Consider the following 23310-nt stretch of genomic DNA (forward strand, 5'->3'; position numbering starts at 1 on the left):
GTATATCCACGGGTTCAATCTATATGCGGGTGCTAAAACCCATGGGTTAGGGTTAGTATGGGTTTAACTATCCGTGAAACAAAAAAAAATTCCATAGGTGCAATAGCATACAGGTGCAATTGTCATGGGTTCAAATGTACGTGGGTTCAAATGTAATGGAACCCTATCCGACCTATACGTGTCAAGTTATGCATAAGGTAGCCTATGTCTGGTAGTACGCGTAAACAACATGTAGAGTAGCCAAAGAGAGCGGAAAGGAGGCGGCGCGAAGTATGTGCATTAGAGCGTAGCCGGAAATACGAGCTTTTGCCTGTCATTGCTTGAATAAACTATTGCTTACAGCCAGTGGTGGGATTCAAATGTTTTGTCAGCCGGTTTTCTCACAAAAAAGTCATATATTATAAGTGTTATTTTATTATTATTATTGTATTAGTAATGCTAACTGGTTCGCTGATTTCAAAAAAATCCTTGAAACGGTTCTATAGAACCGGTGCAAACCGGCTGAATCCCACCACTGCTCACAACCATTGCTTTCATGCAATGCCGTTTGGAAAACAAATTTTAACAGACTGGATATATACCAACTGAGCTGGATGGTAGTGACTTCAATGTGATTGAAATGCGATGCAAAAATACAATTCCACCAGGGTGGAATTTCCTTCCAAACTCTCACGAACCATTGAAAAAATAGCATAAAAACGTAGCCATGACATTGGATTCATGTTTTCGCGCATGAATTTCGTAAAATTGAGTACCAGAAATCACCTCTGTCATGATATAAGTGCTGCATGTGTAAAAACTACACAAACTACTGCCTAAAACTACACAATATCAACAAGGTTTTATGACTTGCAGAAGATATGTAACAGCAAGTTTCTCATTGTTAGGTATCTATGATCCATCGTCTTTTTTTCGTGATAAAAAAAATATAATTTATTACCATTATGACCTGCTCATTAAAAAGATTCGCCATCCCAGGTATAGAAGAAGCTTATACATGCCATCAGGATTATCGTGAGTGTGTTATTTCAATAATTCATCGGTTGCCAAACATTCTGTTCGTGCGGCGCCAAATTATCAGAGAAAAAAAATTCACGGCGCACTTCCTCGAAAAAAATGTTGCTTCAAAAAAATCTTCATGTCATTTGAAGTTTGTAAACATGTAGGCCTGAGGAATAAAGGCAAAAGGTCATCTCATCTCTGCCTGATTTGCGTTCAAAATGCTAAAAAAACGGGATAAATATATAAATGCTATCCTATCTGTACGGTTACAGGTAGGCGAGTAATCCGCCAGCCGCCGGAATGAAATGTCAATACGATATACAATGAGCAACCGGGGCAAAATCGGCGTCGCCCCGTCGACGTTCGGCGAAGGCTTTGCGAGCGAAAAATGAACCATGTCGGGAGAATATGGCTAGTGTAGGCAGTCTGTGCAACCGATATTGAGGTATTTTTCGAATATTTTTTATTATACCGAAAAAACAACCGGGGCATTGCCCCGTTTGGCCCTATTGACGCGCCGCCACTGGAAATGACCGTAGCAAATGTCCGCTGCTGTTCTGGCTCATCATGCGATTGAGCCTTATTATTAGGACTGGGGATGGTTAATTGGTTAACCGATTTCAGATGGTTAGCGGTTACGATTTATCTTAACCGTTAACTGACATCTCCGGTACAAATCATCTTTATAATGTACAATTTCCTTAAAAATGATTACGTCATCGTAAATTTATCCCATGTGCCGTTTAATTCAAAAGAATATCACTACCTGCTGGTAAGTACCCATTAAATGTGAAAAATAATTGAAGTACCAAGATTGCTGATTATGAAAATTTGACAATGATAAATTCAGAATAATTTTACGGTAAAAGATATTGTTCACGATTTTATTGCAAAATCGTCTATTTAATGTGCGCAGTTGATGTTGTTTTTCTTTATGATATGTCAAAGCAGAATTTGCACATCGAACACTGAAAATTTGTCACATAAATTACATTTGATAACGGAATCGGGATGCGCGAAGCACGCTGCATATGTCTTGCAGCAGAGCGATCGCGAAACTATATCGATTAGTGAATATTTTGAGAGTTAATCACACGAAATTGCTTTGTAACCATTGTGACGTAATAAGCTAAAATCATAAATTATTACGTCAAACGTCACGCTGCGATTACCCGGTTAACGTGTTTTCCCTGAAATTCCCAGCCCTACTTATTTCTCTCCAGAAAAATCACACTATATGGAAGCGTTAACGGACACAGATAAGCGAGCTATCAGGAGCTGCGGGAGACGGCCTCGTCGTCTACTCTTTCAAACCCTCTTCCTGCACTAGCCCCGCCCCTATATTCAAACCACTTACAAACTTCGATGCTATCGGAGGTGTAAATATTTCAAATCCCATGCCCACCACATCAGTGTGTAATAAATTGGATAGGCAATGACGAAACGGGAAGTTTCCATTTTTCCAAGTAAAGTTCCCTTTTATCTACATTGGCAGATCGTGCCTTGTTGGGAGCAAAAGTCACAGAGAAAAAAAGATTCAGATTTTCAGTAGTGCAAAATTGAAATATTGTTGCTTACTTTATTGCCAGAATTCTATAGCACAGGGGTGAGATAAAATGTACTCAAATGTCTTCTGGGACGCTTCGCACAAAAGCTATGTTCTCTCATGAATGTTCAAAACGAGTCAACGACCCAGGTTTTGTTTTTTTGTGTCACCCCATAGCTGCAGATATATGTTGCAAGTGTGGATGCGTACTAGGCGTATATAAGTATCAACGTGACGCGTTTACATATACGTCAGCTTGTACATTCTCAAAGATAATTTCAATAAGCGATGGCATTGCTAAAATACACTGATTGAATCTCAATATACTGCTGCGTAAATTAATGTGGATGGGAGCACCCTACAAAATATAGCCAAACCAAATTTTTTTCAAATATTTACTTTAATCATCAAATATATATAAAAATTTTGAACATTGGAATTAACTGAGATTTATCAATGAAGACATTATTTAATCAATAAATTTACAGTTTATGGCAACACACAGCTGCAAGCTTTCGAAATGAAGAAATGGAAAATTTTAGACTGGCTGGCAGAATCAGAATACAATAGGACAATATAAGTTATGGAAATTACTTTGCAAATTCAAGGTGTTTTTATTGTTGGAAAACTTCTGTAGCAGATTCAGCTTCATAACTAGAAGTATCATCAACATAATGTGCCATGAGACGTAGAAGAGGTCGAATATTCAACCACCACTGAGACACCGGAGTTCTTTTACTGAAAAATTAGGATGATAGTACAATAATATAAATAACAAAACAATCCATAACTGAAACCTCACAGTGATATCCATTCATAGCTCACATCACACATCTGTCGTCAAACTTGACATGAAATTAATACAAACATGGGAGACAGATGGAGGTTTTGTTTAAAAACAGAGTCACGTTAAAAACCATCCACAAAAAGACGGACCATCAAACCAACTAGTTACCGTGATTATATTCAAATAAAATATTACCAGATCTAGAATAATTTCAAACTTCAAAAGTTAGGAAGCAACAGCAAATATTTGTCTTAGATGAGAGCAAAATATAAAACTCAATGAATAAATCATGAAAATACAGAACATTTGCAGTTAGGTGGGTGGAAGGAATATATGATCCAAATCTCAATCTCAAAAATTACAAACATGAGAAACTGCGAAAAAATAGTAAACTTGTTATTTTATATATTTTTTTATTTGAATCAAGATTGGATTTGTTGGTAAGAAATGAATTGAATAGGTTTTTTACTACGCCAATCATCTATGTCCTCCGTCCTAACAGAATAGATCCCAAAATTCGGCCACATGAATGCTCGTAACATTACTCTGTCTGTTACATTATTTGTTACTGAGTGCTGAAATGCCATTCTTTCAAGCATAGCTATGTTAAAAAACAACATTGAAAACAATGACTATATTCATATAAAAGCTGCGCCAAAAATATCAAACTTACTCAAAGTTAGTTTCCTCTTTCAGACGTTGGATCGGTTGAAATTCCATTGTCCTCTTCCTCATTCCAAGCAGAGTAGCAGATTCCTCTGACCGGCATTCTACTTTGCCTGCACATCAAAATAAAATGTCTTTTTAATAATATGGCAACACAAATTCTCATCCAATCGATCTGAAATTAGGGAGAAGCGAAGGAAACATAAGCTACTACATAGTAGTAGTAATGCAAAGTATTCGAAAATGCACAAAAAGATTTTGCTGTGGATATAAAATGAATGTGGTTTAGGAAAGAACATAAACTCATTTGAAGCTTTTACTTGATCAAAGCTTTTTTCTTGAACCAAACTGGGCACTCTCTCATTGCGTGAAACTAGCACAAATCAGAAATTACTACTTCTTATTTTTTGTCAAAGAATGCCCATCAACCCACATGACATGGCCATGTGATCTGTATCAATAGAGTGCTCATTCATTTGCTGGAAGCTACCCAACGTATTTTTGATCCAGCCATTTAGGATTTGTATAAGCACAGTGTACATCATCTCAGATAATTTTGCAGTAAATTAGTATTTAACTTTACACTATCAAGACTGCAGTATCAATATTCCATTTTTCAGCATAAAAAGTAAAGTTAGAAAAAAAAATCGATAAATAAAATTTTTTATCTCTCTAACCGTTTTCATTAACATGTTCTTGTATTTGTTGAGCAATCCAAAAAGCTGCCTTTGCCGCTGTTTTAGTGGCAAAATTTCTATCAAATGGAGAAGGAACACCACCCTGAAATAAAAAATGAACAAAATTTAAATTACAAGCTAAATTGCGGGCTAAAGTAAAAAAGGAAAAAATTCAATACTTTTATCATGCAGTTCAACACATTTATGTCATTCAAAAATTTAATAGGAGAAAAGTCTTATGATCAGTTACCATTCTAAATCATGGCCAGTACTGATTGAAAAAATATCAAAAGACTTACCATTTATCACTTAGCAGTGTAAAAAGGGCCTGCAGTCAACAAAAAAAACTTCACAAACCTGCTGCATGTGTCCAAGCACATTTGCTCTACAATCAAAAACACCTTTCCCCTCTTCTGCATAAAGATGATATATGAAATCAGTTGTGAAATTTTCACTTGCTTTTTCATTTCTCAGAACTAGACCTCGCTGTGTTTTTCTGATCATTTTAGACTTTAAATGAGTGATATTTTTCTGCAAAAAAAAAACATAATAAAGTTAGCAATATAAATACTTTTTAATTGTAACATAGCCTGCAAAAAATTGAATAAGACACTAAAATTTTCAAAATGTAAAAATTTGGTAATAATGTTTCAGAATCAGTCATATACCCCTTGGCCCTTTTAGGGCGCTCCAGAAGTATGTGTACCAATAAGGAAGTAACTAATTTGGTCGCTTACTTTACATCAAGTTGTGTGAAGAGAAGGAAGAAGCCTATGGGCAGGGGGTATAGTCCCCGAACTCGTAATAGAACTAAAATATTGAAAATCGGAATAAAGTCATGACCTTACCCTAACCTGGTATACATACTACGGAAGTACCCTTTCCAGAGAATTTGTTTTGACAATATTTTGTATGGCTTTATAAATCGTTCTATGATATAAATTATATACAGCATTCCTTCTGGTTATTGTTCGTCTCATCATAAATCATTGGACATGGGTCTTGACTCATTGAACCATGATACTGTTCATAGTATACACTACACTTTATATGCATAAATGCTCAAATTTCATAAAGTAAGGAGAAAACGTTTTATTTGAAGTGCTGTTGCCAGTTGCATTACCAGTCTGGTTATATATTTTTTCGTCTCTGTTTTGGAAAGACAAGTTTGTTAGAAGTATCAAAAATAAACCTGAAGGTCTTTTATAGTGAAGTGTTCTTCATTGATATAAGCTGCATCTGCACCTGCTGCCAGACCAGCCATTGTGGCAAGATATCCACAATAACCTCCCATTGTTTCAACAACAAAGGTTCTTCTCTTTGTTCCACTTGCTGACATTTTGATGCGATCACATGTCTGTAAAAACAAAATGAATTTCAAATAAACAATAAATACAAATATGATATCTGAATAGTTTAGCAACAGGAAACCTTTTTATAGCTCCTAGCAAATCTGTGATCAATTTTATTCAATAATCATTCCACTTTAGTTGAGAGCTCCACATTTTACATTTTCTGTGGTCTAGAGCAGTGCTCCGCAACCGGTGTGCCGCGGCACACGATGCCAGGTGTGCCGCACAGGAATTGCAACTTTTCTCTTCTTTTCACAAATTATTTTTCATCTTTTGCTAATTTTGCGTTAGTCTACTACTCTACTCTACTAACGTAAAGTTAATCTGCTTTTACGTTAGCTTGAGCGACACCAATTCAAAATCCTGACACCCCCACTGTGCATTTGTGACGTGACAAGGAGTGGGCCTTTATGTCAAGCAAGTATATTGTAAAGCCTATTGTCGAGGCTAAAACATAGCACGTGTAGTAATCGAATATAAATAAAGTGGGAGTTTGCAGAATCAGTGGCCAGTGGTCTTTGATTTTAAAAGTCAAAGAACGTTAAAGTTTAGCAGAATGGATAAATTTTTAAAAAGAACAACTGATACTGAGCAACATATTGTACCTAGCACAAGCAACGTTATAAAAAAAAAACTTGTCAAAAGGAAATACAGGAAAGATGACGTCAAATATGAATTTTCTCGCTGTGGTAACGGAGATGCTCCAAAACCAGTCTGGGTTATTTGTTGGGAGCAACTTTCAAATGAAACAATGTTTCCGAGTAAACTTATGCGCAACTAAGTACGAAACGTGCCGTTCATGCACACAAGAATATAAATTATTTCTAGCGGTTGTTAAGTCAAAATAAGGAGCAAGAGTGCTTTGTGAAGTCATCTTTTACCGTCTCCGAAAAAGCATTAGAAGCTAGTTATCGTGTTGCAAAATTGTGCGTCACGTAAGGATCCTAATATAGAGCGATTGTGCTCATTAAAACAACCACAAATCTCTCATTGGTATATGAACATAAAACAAAGTTACACTTTGTATTTTTCGTTTGTTGTGGTGTGCCGTCAAATTTGGCAAGTTTTATAAGTGTGCCGCAAATTTAAAAAGGTTGCGGAGCACTGGTCTAGAGCTAGACTCTAAACAGTGGCATTCAATTGAATGAGTATTTACTGTACAAACTCTCTATGATACTTTAAATTTAAAACAGTAACATTTCTGATTGTTTAAAAAACACAAAATTTGCAATTCATTGTAAAAATATTTCACTAAAATTGTTAAAAAAATTTCCATTAAAAGTACAAAAGGTATGGGAAAAAAAATTATAGTTCCTAGCAAAATAAAATATTCCGATAAAAATGCTAAAAAATTTTGCTAAAATACTAATTTAATGATATAAAAAAAGGGTATGGGAAAGAATTATATTTCCTATTACAATGAGTTCTGGTTGTTTTTAGCAATTCAGTATTAAATATAGGTAATTACCTCGGTGACTGTGTTCAGAGCAGTATCACATCCAATGCAGAGATCAGAACCAGGAACATTATTTGACAGAGTAGCTGGTATAACTACATATGGGATACATAGCTCCTCATACTTCTCACGCAGTTCGGCCAATTGTAATACACCATGGAATGCCTGAAATTGTAAAAAATCAAGAATTTGACTGAATTACTCGGTTGACAGGTGTGATACAAAACATGAACACAAGAATGAAGACAAATATATCCATGGAAAATTATTCAATTGTGAATGTTTGCGATCTGCAATTTGTACTCTTAAGGGTCACAGAACAAAAGAAAGAAAAAGAACATTTGGAAGTATATTATATTAAAATATCGCATACATTTTGAAAGCATAAATTTGGGCTGGCCAGGGGGAAAATAAGGAACACCAACAAAAAAGCACCAATAAAATTAGGTGATATGTGGTAACCATAATGTCTGAAAAGTCCGTTGGGGTTTTATTTAGAAGTCACTGCCATTTTCTACTCAACAATATAAGGGTTGTTGAGTTCTCTTATTATAGTAACATGAAACTGAATTAACCTACCTCAAATCCCCCAATACATATAATGCCATGAACTGAATTCTCTTTTATTTGCTTGGCAATATTGTCCATGTTACATTCCATAGGTAGTGTTCTAAAATGACATTGAACAGAGTTAAACAATATGTTTAATTCTTGGGGAACAACAGTTTTGTTCTGCATATAAGTTTGTTCAATATAAACTGCAAAGTATATTTCCCAGCATGATTCATAGTTGTTTAAAAGAGGGAGAAGATTTTTGTCTTCAAAATGACACTGATATTATAGCGATAACAATAGCAAAACAATTTAGTTAAAATATGATCCATAGAAGATGGCTTCTGGAGCCCACACGATCAAATGGTGATTAACATAGTAGCTGATCAGGTATGTCTTAAGAGCCCATGCATCTGGTAAGATGGACTGACAGATCCACTGCTCACATAGCCGAGCTGGAGTGGTAACTGGGCAGGAAACAGTCCCTCACAATATCATGAAAACATCTTGAAAATAAAATAACTATACCAAATCCTATGTACATTTCTGAAATTTCTAAACAATACTAATAATAATAATAACATACCGTTTAGTACCAAGTTTTGAACCACCTTCTCCGACCCAGTTTGCAACATCAGGCCAGGAATATTTTTCAATCTAAATAGAAAGGAAAACTTGGAAAATTTCAAATTTCTCCTTCTGTTGGTTCATGGTAAATGGTAATGAGAAAATGGCACTGTAAAGGCAATAATGATTTCTGTAATTAATATAAATATCAGTAGATATTGAAAGTGTTCTATAGTTCCGAACCTTCTTGGCATTATGTCAAGCCAGGTGCCACTTTTTTGATGATACCAATGCTAGGCTAAGGCCTTACCAGTACGGATGAATTAATGTGGTGGTGTGGCTGGATTTAAGATTTTAATTTTAGGCATTTTAATATTCAGATTTTTGTTTAGGCCATCTAGCTCATTGAAGTTAGTCATTGGACCTTTTTATGCCAATGTACTTGAGCATTGTTCCCTTGTTTTTATTTTACAACAATCAACTTGCGTTCTAAAAGCTGTAACTTTGAAATAAATTTTATGAATTAAAAAAAATTACGAAGTAATTGTTTATATTTGGAATTTAGCAGTCTGATTTTCCTGGATTGATGTGTGCAAAATCATACATAGTCTTCGATGCCCTGGGAGTAATGCGAGGATCCAAAGTTCTCCGATAATCAAGGCAATACCAATAAGTGGAAATTTCATTATTTGATTCACCATCAATTATCAAATATCTTGCTCATTCGCAAGTGCATTATTTGATTAATAGAAAAACTTCATCCACTTCTTTTTACAAGTACATTCTGTTTCAGAAATAAAACTGGAATCGCAAAATGTAGCTCAAACAACTGCAAACAGCAAATTGGAAAATTGAAAACCTGTGTTATTCAAAATTCTGTAAGGCTCACCATTCCTTTCTCTAATCCTTCAAAGCCATTGTGAATAACAATTGAAGAAAAACCAGCAAAGAGACAAGTCCTGACAGCAGATCTGACAGCGGCATTCATTCCAGACGCAGGTGCTCCGACATTCATGATGGCTATATTGTACGGTTTCTGTTAATGTTAATTTTTTTTCAATTTAACAAACTTGAAATTTTAACCGGTATGTAAAGAAACACGATTTGTATATACAGCATATAGTGAAATTAATATGCATGATAAATTTGTAGAAATGACAATCGACACATGCTATTGTTTAGATTAAAAATATAATGATTGAAAATGTTCTAAATAGAAAAATTGTAGCATGAATTTCAGTGTATATAATATTTAGGTGTGGAAAATTCCATTGATAATGATGATCATTTTATGATCATACCTTCCTACAATTTTCCCAATATTCAGGATTGCAAGTTTTTCACCGCCGGCACCTTTGTTGCATATTTACACATGATAATTAGTGATAACCCATTCAAATTTCAGAAATGCCTAAAAGAATCTTAGTTTTGACGGACTTTTCATCCTATCAATTTCAGTGCCTAATCCACGATGAAGGATAATGTTTTATTTACATCACAACAACACAATTACACAAACAACATTAATTTGATGGACGAGGTTGCTTTTCACTGCACAATTTATCCATTCTCAAAGCAATTTGGACAAGCAAACTTGTAGGACTGACACGATGGCAAGTCTTGACCTGTATTTTGTCATAATATTGGTAATAGCTGAAAATGTTGCCTCACACATGTAGGTTGTTGCAAAAGGCACTAAAATTCTAATGGTCCATTCTGACAACAATGGATATTCGTCCACAATGCTCAACAAAGAAATGCAATGTTTTTTTACTATCAGACTATTTTCATGATGTTGCGGACTATCTGTGCAGTCATCGAGAACTCCCAGGAGTCCGCGGACCTCAGATTGGGAAACCATGATCTAGCTAATATTTTCCTTATTTTATTCATTTAAATAAAAATGCTGCCAGATTGAACAATGCTAAATTAAACAGTAATGAAGTATTATTACCTTAGTCATATTATCAACATGTTCATTGCTCTTTGTGATAGCACCAAGTTTTTTGTAAATGTCCAAATTTCCCATGAAGGTTCTGAAATAATCAATTAAAAAAAATCAAGAATTTGCCCCATTACGTAAGTATTGTTATTACCGGTAATTTGAAAATTTTTTGAATAGAAAAGTTATTGAGTACCGGTAACTTCTTTCCTTGGTATATTGTATAAAAATCTTATTACTATTATGATACATAATGTTAACATTACCCTAAGTAGCTGATAATATTGTTCGGGTTCTGTGACTTTACTACATATCAGGACAAGGACAGCTCAAAAGGTGAATTCTAAAGAAGATGATCCAAGAAAACGGGGAGAATACAATTGTTTAATGTCTAATCTCCCTAAGATTTTATTGAAACACTTCAATGAATATTTATTGCACCACAGTATGATTGTATAAAGCAGCGTTTCCCAAACTTTTTTGGCCACGGAACACTTACGCTTTTTATCTCGCCTCGCGGAACACCAAAAAATGAAAGGGTAAAATAGTGCAATTCAGCGGTTCCCAAAGGGTGTGCCGTGACGCACTAAAGTCGTCAAATGCACCGCAAAAACTAAAAAAATTGTGTTAAACATAGCTAAAATATGAATGAATGTTTTACATATTGCAAATGCTCTGTATATGAATCAATATACCGGTGTTCATTTTTCCTATGTCGTTCACTTTCTATTACATAATGCCTTTGATGTTACGTAACAAAGGAGATTGAAGTTCTTGCTGCAATTTCGCGAGCTGCAGACCTGCAGTTTATTTATCTGCTGAATCAAGTTTAGCGAATTTTTTCAGCATTTCAAAGTAAAATCAGGCAGAGATGGGGAGCGAAGAGCTGACTTTTTACCCTTACATGTTTGCCTATAGCATTGGTTCACAAACTGGGGTCCGCGAAGCGATTTTAGGGGGACCGCGAGATAACTTTAACCTCGGCGCAGAAGCACTTTGATTTGAAGTAAAATTTTGATGTCATGCTTTTACAGTGTTTCTCCAAAGCACGACACGCTCTACCATAGACATTATTACGTAAAAAACGTTGGTAAATGTGGCAAGTCAGGAGATCAGAGCGTATTTAGATATAACGATTCAAATTTTGGTTTAGCTATGAAAAGTTCCAGAGGAAAACAAAAACCACAGTCTTATCCTAATGTCGCTGAGATGGCACTAAAAATGATCATTCCATTTGCAACCACATTACGAATGTGACGAAGCTTTTTCTTCATTACTCGATATTGAAACAAAATGTTGAAACAGAATGGACGTGAGTTACGATATGAAAGTTGCATTATCCAAAACAGAACCCAAGATAGAAGAACTGGAGCCAAGCAAGAGCACCCATCTCATTGAACTGTGTCAATGTCATTCAATATATGAATGCTTGATATACCCCGTTGCTGTTTGCTTCCATTTCTTTAGTGGACCGCAGGTCATCAGAAAAATTATATGGGGGCCGTTAAGAAAACTTTTCAAAAAGTTTGAGAACGACTGGCCTATAGTATATAGCAATACCTAAATGATTAGTGTCAACTTGATAATGAACTAGACAGTAAACAAGCTAGGAGGACAGTTAATGATATTATCACTACCCTCGAAAGGTTAGGCCGACGGTGACGCGATATTGAACGGTCGCCAACTTCACGATCGCGATGGCGACCAATTTAGTCATAATTTTGATCCATTTTCCACGGAACACTTGGAAGACGCTCACGGAACACTAGTGTTCTGCGGAACACAGTTTGGGAAACGCTGGTATAAAGGGAGGCAGTATTTTTGTTGATCTTAACATCTCATGAGAAGCCAAGGTTTATAAAAGTAGCAATTTCAAATATTTAACCCTTTACACCAATATACATATCCTTTATTCAACCATATAAATATTTTGCTAAACAACTTTTAATCGAGCATGTGAAAAATTCAAAAATTTTTCTAACAGTTTCGACAACTAGTCTGTTAGACTTTGATTTGGAAGCTGTGCTACACCCTCCATCTTGAAAAATCAGCAAATTCTCTCACAAGCAAAAGTTCAGCACTTTATCATGAATGATGATTCCAACAATGGTGATATGTACTGTTATAAGTGAAACTAAATTGATCAAATAAAATAAGCAATTTTTTTTATAATCAAAAAAATTCCAGATATTATTTTCGACAAGTGTGGGGGTCAAAATAAGTTTGGTAAGTAAATCTTTTTTCAAAGTTGTCTGGTCATTCAAACATGAAAGGGCAAACATGCATGTAGGAAATGAAACAATGACAATGACAAACCATATGGGACTATAGGTCCTGTACGAGTAAGAGGTTGGCACCATTAGCCAGAATGAGGGGAACCATACAATGCAATGTAATGTTGAGCAGAACATGATGGAAATAACCAATGTTGTGGAGAATATCTTTGATAATAGTCACCTGGAAATTCTCATCGGAATCTACTTAAAAACTCTAGAGAGATAAGAAAATGATTAATCACACAGCGAAGTCCACATTTACTACAGGATGAACCACCATCTGCGTATGGTTTTACAATAGCTGCTATTAAAAATTTATCAAGATCTTACTATGTTATATGAGCAGCAGGTCATCCCTAGTCTACTATGTAGCAGAGAAGAAAGATGAAACAAAAGAAGGGATAAACTTGTGTGAAAGGTAGAAACAAAAAATACAGTAAAAACTGATAGAGGTGATTTCTAGGTTAATTTTAAGAAGCATGCTTATCACCAAAGTGCTATGCTCAGTACCATGTTATTTTTTTATTCATATTTTGTACTATAACATGTTTCTTTCTAAATAGAATATCTGGTTTCCAATCTCAATACAAGAAGTATTACTAAAGTCAGGTTTTATCGTTTAGAACAGTTATTCCAAACCTGGGTTTGATCGAACCCCTGGGGTTCGGTAAAGCTGTTCCAGGGTTTCTACGAAGGTCCTCTGAAACATTTGTATATCATTAAGATGTTTCTACTATCCAGCTCACTATTTATGCAAAAATAACCTATTACCCATTCCCAAGATATTTTTGAGAAATATGTTAACACGAAAAAGGCACTTTTCTCTTGTTGCAATTCATGTTCCAGCTTTAAAGTTTTAGTTGCGCCCCTGACTAACTGTTCCAAACGTCAGGGTTCAACTGTTTTACCAACATGGTCATTGCCAGTTTATTAATTTTGGCTATATTCTTTTTTTTTAAATCTTTTTGTCATATATTTGTAATATAAAATATTGTGATAAAATGGAGAACATCAAGACTATCTATCGTTTCTATTGCATTTGTAAATTGCCAGGTTGAAGACTGAAGCCCCAGACAAAATTTTGTTAAGTAATTATTAAGAAGACTTACACATACTTATCACATGGAGATAAAAAAAATCTAGACTTATAATGCAGAGAAACAGGTATAATATAATTACCTTCCCCGTAAATTTGCAGCTTCCTCAAAATTTAAATTATCCATTGCTTTCTGTACTGCTTGTGTCTTGAGAAGTAAAAAAAATGCATGTGGATAAAATTACGTTCACTGATAGATTATGAATAGTACAATAGTTGACATTGATTATATTTGAGTCAAATTTACTAATCTATTTCACAAGTGTTCCTAAGATGCTGGAAAATCTGTTTTTGCACCCAAGTAGAATTTTAATTTACATGTATTTAAGACTTATTCAAAGAATCTTAAAATCGAAACTTTGAAGTGAGTCATTCAACAATAGTTCTTATTTACAACAAAATCGGTTTTGCGAATAAAAACACAAATGTACAGGTTTACAAAACATACTTGCAGGAAGAGCTGGCTTCATAGTTGCTGGAATGTTCAATTATTCTAGGTATTGAATTTCTACTTTTCAAATAATCAAATTATTCACAGATAAATTCCCAGCAAACATACCGTCTGAACACATTTCATCAAGGGCACACGTATAGCCTGGTTTCCATCTAGTGATACAACATATGCCGGAGTTGATGGTGTGGCTTCTAAAAGAGCCAAAGTAGCTTCCGCTCCCATTCTTGTTGCAAGAACTCTATCAAAAGCACTTGGTGCCCCTCCACGTTGTACGTGACCTAAATAATCAAAAATAAGTTGACTTCAAAGCAGGTGTCAGTCTATGGATATACAATTTTTAATAGCATCAATTTCTAAGAATTTGCTTGAAGCAAGGAAGACCCATCAGAGCACAGAGCAACTAACATTCGGTCGGTACATTAAACAAGCGCCAGTAAATTCCAATCAAATTCTAATCGACACTCGCTGAAGTACCGCAATTATTCATAATGAAAAAAAAACACGTGCATGACAAATGATTCTTTGTTTAATTCAATATTTGGACCAATCATACTTATTTTTCTTTTTGGAGATACACCAGCCAAGAAGCTAGATTAGAAGAAAAACACAGTGATAGCATTACTGATTGTTATCGTGTTTAGTAAATTATCTTTAATCTGTAACTGAAAAGATGTTTACATGATTTACATACACAAACACATGCAAATAAAATGTACCAGGGAGGTATGTGTAAGCACTCACAACTACATTGCTATTACAGACTTTATTCACATTACAAACAAGACTCATTCCAGTTAATATAAACTTGTATATCTGTATAACTATACACACGACAAGTACACAGGACTTAAAAGTCACCTTCAAACATGAATAGGTATGGGTCAAAGGCCAATATATTACAGTATATTCAAAAGTTGATCCCATTCTATATTTTATTTGTAAACTATTGAGAAACTAAAATAAAAGTCAACATGAACAAGTACTCCACATTTATTCTGGGCCAGTACTACATGTAAGGAATCATGCTTAAAAAGTCTTTCCATATTCATTTTTGAATCTACCAAGAGACAGAGAGAAAGAAAAATACCCAAGACTGTGATCCGTGTATCCAGCTTGAGTTTAGTTTTGATGACATTCTTAACATCTTCCGAAGTGATGCGTTCACCTTTTCTGTTTATTGCACCTTCAGCTACTATGACAACATTCAAACGATTCCCCCATGATCTGGCCTGAATAGAAAAATTATTTGTGAACATTGAAAATATTAGTAATATTTTATTACCATAACTTTGGATACAAATAAAGCTACCCGTATTTATTCATTATACGATACTATCTTAGTGATATTTTAAACGAAAGAAAGATATCTATTTCAATAAATATATAAAAATCTATGCTAAAATTATTTAGTAAATTTGATGAGTGATTCAATGCAAGGAGGATTAATTGTAAAACCCCAGATTTAGGTCTCTATGCGTTCAAATATATCTCCAGGAAACCATGATCAAATTATCAACGAGGGCCATACAAACCATAATGTAGACATTCTTGATGAGATGCCCAAATTCAAGCTGGAAACTGGTAAAATTGTACATTGAAAGGCATTTGATATTGTGAGAGCTTTAAATGTAATAATTTACTGTACCTCATTTATTAAAAGCACCCCTACTAAATTGTCCTGGTTGTTCTCTAAACAGAGTTCCTGTAATTATGCACTCGCATGATTTTACTGTCAGACCAACTACCTTATTCTATGGTATGCCCTTAGGCCAGTGGATCTTTGTGTGTATGATGCAATGGTTTTGAAGACTATGTGATGAGAACAAAGAGTAACTTTCTGTAACATTTAGTCTCACAAATGTGTTTTTGGACTTTATTTTTAGGCATAGTACTACTTTCAATTTTATGTCCTAATTGATGAAAAGATATATTTGAGAAAAGTTTGGAATTGCATGGCACATTATATTTCAAGTAGTGATGAGTTTACGTGCAAAGATTAATAATGTTATGTATAAGCAGCCTTGATGATCTTCATAAGTCTCGTATGCTGACCCATACAAAACAAGATCACTGACTTACTGTTGAATTAAATGTATCATAGCATCGCCTTACTTTAAAAAATCTTCAATTCAAATGAGTTTTCTCACTAGCATGCTGCACAGTATATATGTAATTAAGATGTTATAACTAAAGGACCTTTTAATTTGAACCTCTAAGAACTCCACAATCTCATTGAATTAGCCTTAAGAACAATTTGAATGTATCAATACTGAACCTTTTATTAAAAGTATTGTTTCCATTCTGGAAGGTCAGCCCGAAACCACATAACAAGTTGTCTGGCCTTCTGATCCTGACACATAGCTTTCCAATTGCTCTGATAATATGAACAACCTTGCTGCAAGATTCATTTATTCTCCAGATTCTAACTCACTTTAAAAACTGACATATTCTGAATGTGAGAATTTTAGCCAGTAACATCTATATTGAAAACTCAGTAATATCCCCAATTTTAAATATCATTATTTCACCACCAGAATAGCAAAACCCACATGGGTCAACTAGCCAAATAAAATTTTGTTTCACAAAAAAAAATATTTCCACAACTCGTGATGTATCATTCAAAAGGGAACTTTTTTGAATTGCCAATTTATAGGTATTGCCCACTATATCAATGACTACAAGTCAATATCCATGGGTGCAAATTTCCCTCGATATTGCAAGCGTTATTTGTGCCTTACCATGACTATGAGTGGTAGGTGACTTTAAATTTATTATATCACAGCGTAATTCTGAACGGTCCTATGTAAATTTCTTTTTGGCAGCAAAAGGTTGTTACCCATGATACGATAATGCCACAAATGAACGTCAGATACACTCGAGTTACACCTATGTGGGATCCCAACCTTAACATGCCATCTGCTCACCCTGCTGGTTATGATAAAGAACAAAGACAGGCCCGTGGACACACTTACATTTTCCAACTTGGTGCACATCTTTTCCTGCCAGTCATCACCAGGGGGATCTTCAGGAATAAAAATCCAGTCAGCACCACAAGCAAGTCCAGTAACAAGTGCCAGATATCCACAATGACGTCCCATAACCTGTAAAAAAGAATTAGTGAATTGAAACAAAAGTGTCAGTGTCAGTTATATCTCATCTCTTATCGAATTCAATACATTATTTTTATTTACTAATTATCAATGTGAAGGATGATGTTGTTTTATTGTGTCGGCCAACGCGCTAAAATCAACTTTTGCCTTGAAAATTCGCAATATATCGTTCAAATGTCAATCTGAAAAGCGAGTATAAAGTTTATTATGCTTAATGTAACTCTTTTTAGGCTGCTCACAGCAAAATGTTTCCACAAGTTATTAGGTGACTACTGACTACCATGAGGTTTGTCCCAAAAGATTTTTTCTAAACCGACATGTTATTCGTATACCTTTAACCTTGGTATAAACATAAGGATAATACTTGGTGAGATATTTATATCATATTACTTATCGATCTTGATCGGTAAGTATGTTGATAAGTATTCGTCTGTATGTCTGTGTGTTAGATGCACGCGATATCTCACGAAAGCGCGGTTCAATCTGCTCCAAATTTTGCATGTGAATTCATCTTAGCTCGGATCAGAAGCCTATTGATTTTGGATGGATTATGTCGTATAATTAGCGAGTTATTGATTAATTAGTGATGGGACACACGGTTCACTATAGAGTAAGACCACTGTTTTGGGGGATCCCCTAACCTTCGATCGAGAAGTCTTCGGTTTCCAACCGAATTCTAGTTAGAATATTGTTAAATTATAAAACAACAATTGTACCTAATATGTCATCTTTCAAAAAAAAAGAATGTCCTATTTTAGTGCATTTTTATGATGGTGTCACAGTCACAGGTGAAAAATTATGGGTAAACATCAAACATTTTGTAAAATCAATTTCAGTAAATATTTCACAGATATTACATAGCTATAAATGCAGACAATGACATTCCTAAAAATCAGAACAGACCAAGCTTTAATCTAAATGAAATCTCTTCCGAGCAACAAAAAGCATGATTATAAATTACAAACCATGAGATAGATAATGTTAAGAGACAAACCGACCTCCAATACAAAAGCACGTTGATGGCTGTGAGCAGTAGTTAAAATACAATCAACACATTCAACAATTCTATGCAAAGCAGAATCGGCACCAATTGTCATGTCAGTTCCACAAAAATCATTGTCAATTGATCCAACCTGAAGTAAAAAGCATTATTCCAATTAATTACTTTTTTTTTTATAAAATCACATAGAGATAGTTATAATATTAAATTAACTAATGCGCTAATAAACTTCAACCTTGTATATAAATAATCAATTCATTCATATGTAGAAGGATTGATCAAAGTGGAGTATATTTGACAATCTTGATTTGGATAATATTTATATCAATTCAAAATTTCTCTTACCAGTCCAACAATGTTCAAATGACTATACTTTAATTTCTGTTCTTCATCTATCTTTCCTTCATTAACGAGATCTTGTAATAAACTTGGCCATTCTTCACGAAACTTATTTGCACCTGTCAATGATCCATCACCACCTACGTATAGTGTTTAAAAGAATTTCATTTAATGTATGGATATTGATTTACAAAAATAGTAAATGAATTCATCATCCAATATAGTATGTAAAGTCATTATTTAACATATGTTACATAATAAAATATAGATATTTTTCATATAACAATCCATTATAAGTTTGAGTATTGCCATTCAAATATAAGAAGGACCTAACAGTATCAAAGCATTTTCAACAGCTGATATTTTTGTCGAATTTAAAACAAAACTAAAGGCATAGAAGTGGGTATCACTTGAAAAAGAACATAATTATAAACCATTGCATTGTACGCCCTCCAAATAACTAGTGACTGATCTTGCAATGCTGAAACATATAAATTTATCGAATTGCTGCAACACACTTTCACCCAGACCTTCCTTATAAGGAGAACAATTTATTCAATTACATTCGTACCTATAGCACAAATATTAGTGATTCCTTTAGACACTAAATTGTATGCTGCTTTCAATCTTCCAGATCTTTCACGAAACTCTTGGCAACGAGCACTTCCTATCACAGTTCCACCCTTGAAAGAGAAATAAAAATTAGGATGGAATGAGATGTTGAAAGGTTTTTACATGCAGCTGCATGTAAATGTAAACAGTGGCAACTATTTTCTCTACACTCACCAGCCAGAACACCAGTCATTAAATAAAGTTTATCCATTTCATTTAAAATCTGTCGCATACAAGTTACAAAAAGAGTTTTGAAATTCTGCTTGTTAGGTATAACTTGGCTTTGCCTATATATAGAGTCTATTTTCCCCCCAAATGTCTTCATACTTTCAATTTTGCATTGGAACGTTTCGTTCCGTTAGTAGGTAACAAAACTAATTTCTAATTGATTTGGAACCTTCGTCAGTCATTACATGGCGTCATGAATTTACTTTACAGAATTGCATAAATTTGATTTTTTTTGAGTATTAGCTTGGAGAATTAGCAAGTCGTCAAAAATCAACGATATTAATGGGCCACAGTCGGCCAACCCCTGATCTAGAAAATTGATAACAATACCTTTTTAATGATTTATACATACCAGCTGCAAAATTCCAGAAACATCTTCCCATCCAGCCTCAACAATATTATCTCCACCGTCAACCATTCCTTGATAACCCTAAAATGTTCAAAAAGAATTATTATGGTATCATGAAAACAATACCATGAATGTGCTACCATGAATGAACATCATACAAAAAAAACCACAAACCTCTTTTATCAAATATGCTTTTGACCCACATGTGATTGCCATCCTAACAACAGCTCTAACTGCAGCATTCATTCCTAAAAATAACAGCAATAGATGTGACATAGGGTATATTATTAATGTTAGAACAAGTTATTTTATTTAGAGATATTTGACTTTAACATATACGAATTTATGGGTCCACGTGGAAGCAAACCCTCAAAGAGCCACGGACAGTGATTTCCTTCATGCACAGTTCTGAACCCAAATTGTGAGTGAAATTTATAGCCACTTGACCACTCAACGTGTAAAGTCAGATTACTAGTTACGTTTGATTTTTACCGTGTTTTTGTCGACTACTCAAGCAAACACAACATTTAAATGGGATAGATAGAGAAATGATGGTTTGTGATTAATAAATGAAGTAAACTTTATATAAAATTCTTTGCATGATGTGCCATAAACCGAATCCTGTTATAGAATCTTCTCGGATGAAAATAAATTGAGATTTGAATCTTCCAGATTCTGCATTCTGGAATGCACATCCATATTCGATGTTTCGTTTTTTATTTTGTTCATGATTAAAATGACAATATTCAAAATGAAAGCATTCTGACTTATTTTTGAACCAAGAACATCCTATGTCGAATTTACCAAATATTATTTGCTTCAGATATCCAGTTATAGATATTTATATAAAACAAACATCTTTCTCTTATTTCTTGAGGGCTCTTACTGCCACTGTCGAGAGCCTGACTTCATGCACATCCCACTGTAAATCATCAACACAGTCCACCGCTCCAACATTATAGGTACTTTCATACTATAATCGAATTTCATGTGCAAATGAGCGTTCAGTAGTTCGACAAAAAGTAGTTCATTTGAGTGACCAACTTGGAGAGAAGAATTAGGTTTGTAAAAATGGACTTTATAATACTTTTGTTGATTATTCATATCAAAGTACAAATTTCTTGAATTTTATGTTCAAATGACCGTGCATAGTTCAATAGTTCGACGAAAGGGAGTTCATTTGAGTGACCAACTTGGAGAGAAGAATTAGGTTTGTAAAAATGGACTTTCTTAATAAAATTTTTGTTGATTATTCATATCAAAGTACAAAAGGAGACCCTACAAAAGTATATTTTCTTCACCTTGAGAATCACCCCCACTGGTAAATACTGCAATTGCTTTTCCACGTCCCAATTTTTTTGAAGAAGTAATCCTAGATAATCTTCGTCTTATCTTTTGGTGCCTGTTCTCACTACCCTGATGACATAGAGTATGTCCATCTTTATTTACAGGGACTGACATTTTCTCAGAGTACATTTTATTCGTTCCACATTACAGCCTTTCAACTACGACTACCAAACTATAAAAATCTGCTTCAAAAATAGTGGATGTTTCACAGGTATTGTCTAGTATACCGGTAGTTATATTCTCAGATTCTATATGCAGATATGAAATAAACTATTCCCAAAAAAATAGAATCGGAATAAAATAACCAAAAGTCACAATGCTTCTTCTATGCATAATTACATGCTCAATTCACGAAAGCAACGAAGTTACAAAAGCTCGCTGTAAAAATCATTTTGTTTGCGACCTTAGCACTGTGGCAAACACTGCCACTCAACACTGCCATGTTTTCTTACACTTGTACACAGGGTTGCCAGATCCCAGCGATCAAAAAAAGCCAAATCAAGACCTAAAAAAAGCCAGAAAAAGCCAACAATTTTACCAAGTACAAAAGCCCTTGGCACAATACTGATGCTGCTGTAGAGCCATCAGTTCATTTAGTGAGCCACACAAATGTCTTTTTCCATTATTGAAAGTTGTATTTACGGTTGCTACTTGCTATCGTGTTGATTTCCACTTCAGCGGGATGAAGGGTTTAAAAGTAAAAAGGATTAATTGAATGGCAGCACCAGAATCATCATTCTACACAATACAGTCAAGCTGACACTGTGACATCTATATAAAAAAGTTTTAAAAAAAATAAGAAGGAATACCAAGCGGACAACATTTTACAATGCAATATATACATACACTGTACAGGGTGCCGTAGTATGTGATATACCTACATGTTCCTACTTAAACTTGTGATATACCTCAAAAAATTCTCCCTAATTCGTACTTTACTATTGAAAAACTTTTCAGTTCTCAAATTTTGAAACCATCAATTTTATTACAAAATTATCTAACCACGTGCCGCGTGCAGGCAGACATGGGGACTGACCACTGATACTGTGATAGCTAATTTTAGCGTAGTTAATCACATTGTTCGTGAGACTAAATTTTGATTACTGCAACTAAACTAAAGCTCCACATAGCCTAAGTCATAATTAAAATTAAGTTATACAACTATTTTTTGGAAACAGAACTAAAACTGACAATAACACGCAAAACTATAAAAACGAGGTAATGTTTTAAACCCTGCTTGAACATCTGTCTGAGCGGCTGCAGAAACTACAATTATTTCTTGTTGGTTATGGTTAAGCGTTAAGGTAATAAACAAGGAAATCGATGCTCGGGGAAATCCAAAATGTTAAGTAGCTAAGCAATAGGCTATTGTTACACACTAAATATTGATTTCGTGTGATTTTAATGATAGACACTAAAATAGACTCAAAAAGCCAAAAAACGCCAAAAAGCCAAACGGAAATTCTGACGCCAAACGCGTTTGAAAAAAGCCAAAAATGGCAAATTTGGCGTTAAAAAAGCCAATATGGCAACCCTGCTTGTACATTGGGGTAGTACCCTCAGTGGTAGTACCACCTGATGTCGTATAAAGGTCGTATGTTACTATAACATTATAGTCACTTTGGTATGTTGGCTTTTAAATAACAATTAAGGATAAATAAATTAATCTATTATTGTGAGATACCCGGTAAATTTTGGTCTGAGACCAGTGGAAAATTATTAAGATAGATAACTTGAATTTTGATCTTCCCATCAAAGAATGTTTTATGGGGTTTGGTGACATTCCTGAATTCAATTTATCAACTGTGTACTATTGGTTGCCGCCGGATCCAGAAACGAAAACCGATTTTTGATGTTTTTTATAAATTTTTTTGTGATAATCGTGACAACGAGAAATATACAGCAATAAAAAATTGTGAAATCCCGTGACACAAAAGAAAATGGCATTTATT

At 34.5% G+C, this 23310-nt stretch overlaps 1 protein-coding gene across 1 annotated transcript; it reads right to left on the reverse strand.

The window, feature by feature from the left end:
• Positions 1-2929: 2929 nt before the first annotated feature.
• LOC120342241 (ATP-dependent 6-phosphofructokinase, muscle type-like) lies at positions 2930-21567 on the reverse strand. The gene is made up of 20 exons (XM_039410997.2): positions 21313-21567; positions 20186-20259; positions 20015-20092; positions 19394-19505; positions 18829-18962; positions 18482-18616; positions 17346-17474; positions 15461-15602; positions 14479-14651; positions 14003-14067; positions 10560-10641; positions 9495-9641; positions 8625-8695; positions 8066-8156; positions 7499-7651; positions 5871-6035; positions 5036-5209; positions 4679-4781; positions 4009-4114; positions 2930-3286 (listed from the first exon to the last, which is right to left on the reverse strand). The coding sequence occupies exons 1-20, from the start codon at positions 21485-21487 to the stop codon at positions 3163-3165; spliced, it is 2433 nt and encodes an 810-aa protein (XP_039266931.2). The 5' UTR covers positions 21488-21567; the 3' UTR covers positions 2930-3162.
• Positions 21568-23310: the final 1743 nt, after the last annotated feature.

The sequence above is a fragment of the Styela clava genome, chromosome 1 (genome assembly GCF_964204865.1).
Source record: "Styela clava chromosome 1, kaStyClav1.hap1.2, whole genome shotgun sequence".
NCBI lineage: Eukaryota > Metazoa > Chordata > Ascidiacea > Stolidobranchia > Styelidae > Styela > Styela clava.

What these genes read in the sequence shown, in the direction of transcription:
- LOC120342241 (XM_039410997.2), bottom strand. Translation starts at nt 21,487, where the DNA reads ATGTACTCTGAGAAAATGTCAGTCCCTGTAAATAAAGATGGACATACT. An exon ending in ATTTGAACATTGTTGGACTG is followed by an intron (nt 18,617 to 18,828) that starts GTAAGAGAAATT and finishes TTTTTACTTCAG; the next exon opens with GTTGGATCAATTGACAATGA. An exon ending in AAAGAGGAAACTAACTTTGA is followed by an intron (nt 3,287 to 4,008) that starts GTAAGTTTGATA and finishes CTAATTTTTCAG; the next exon opens with TAAAAGAACTCCGGTGTCTC.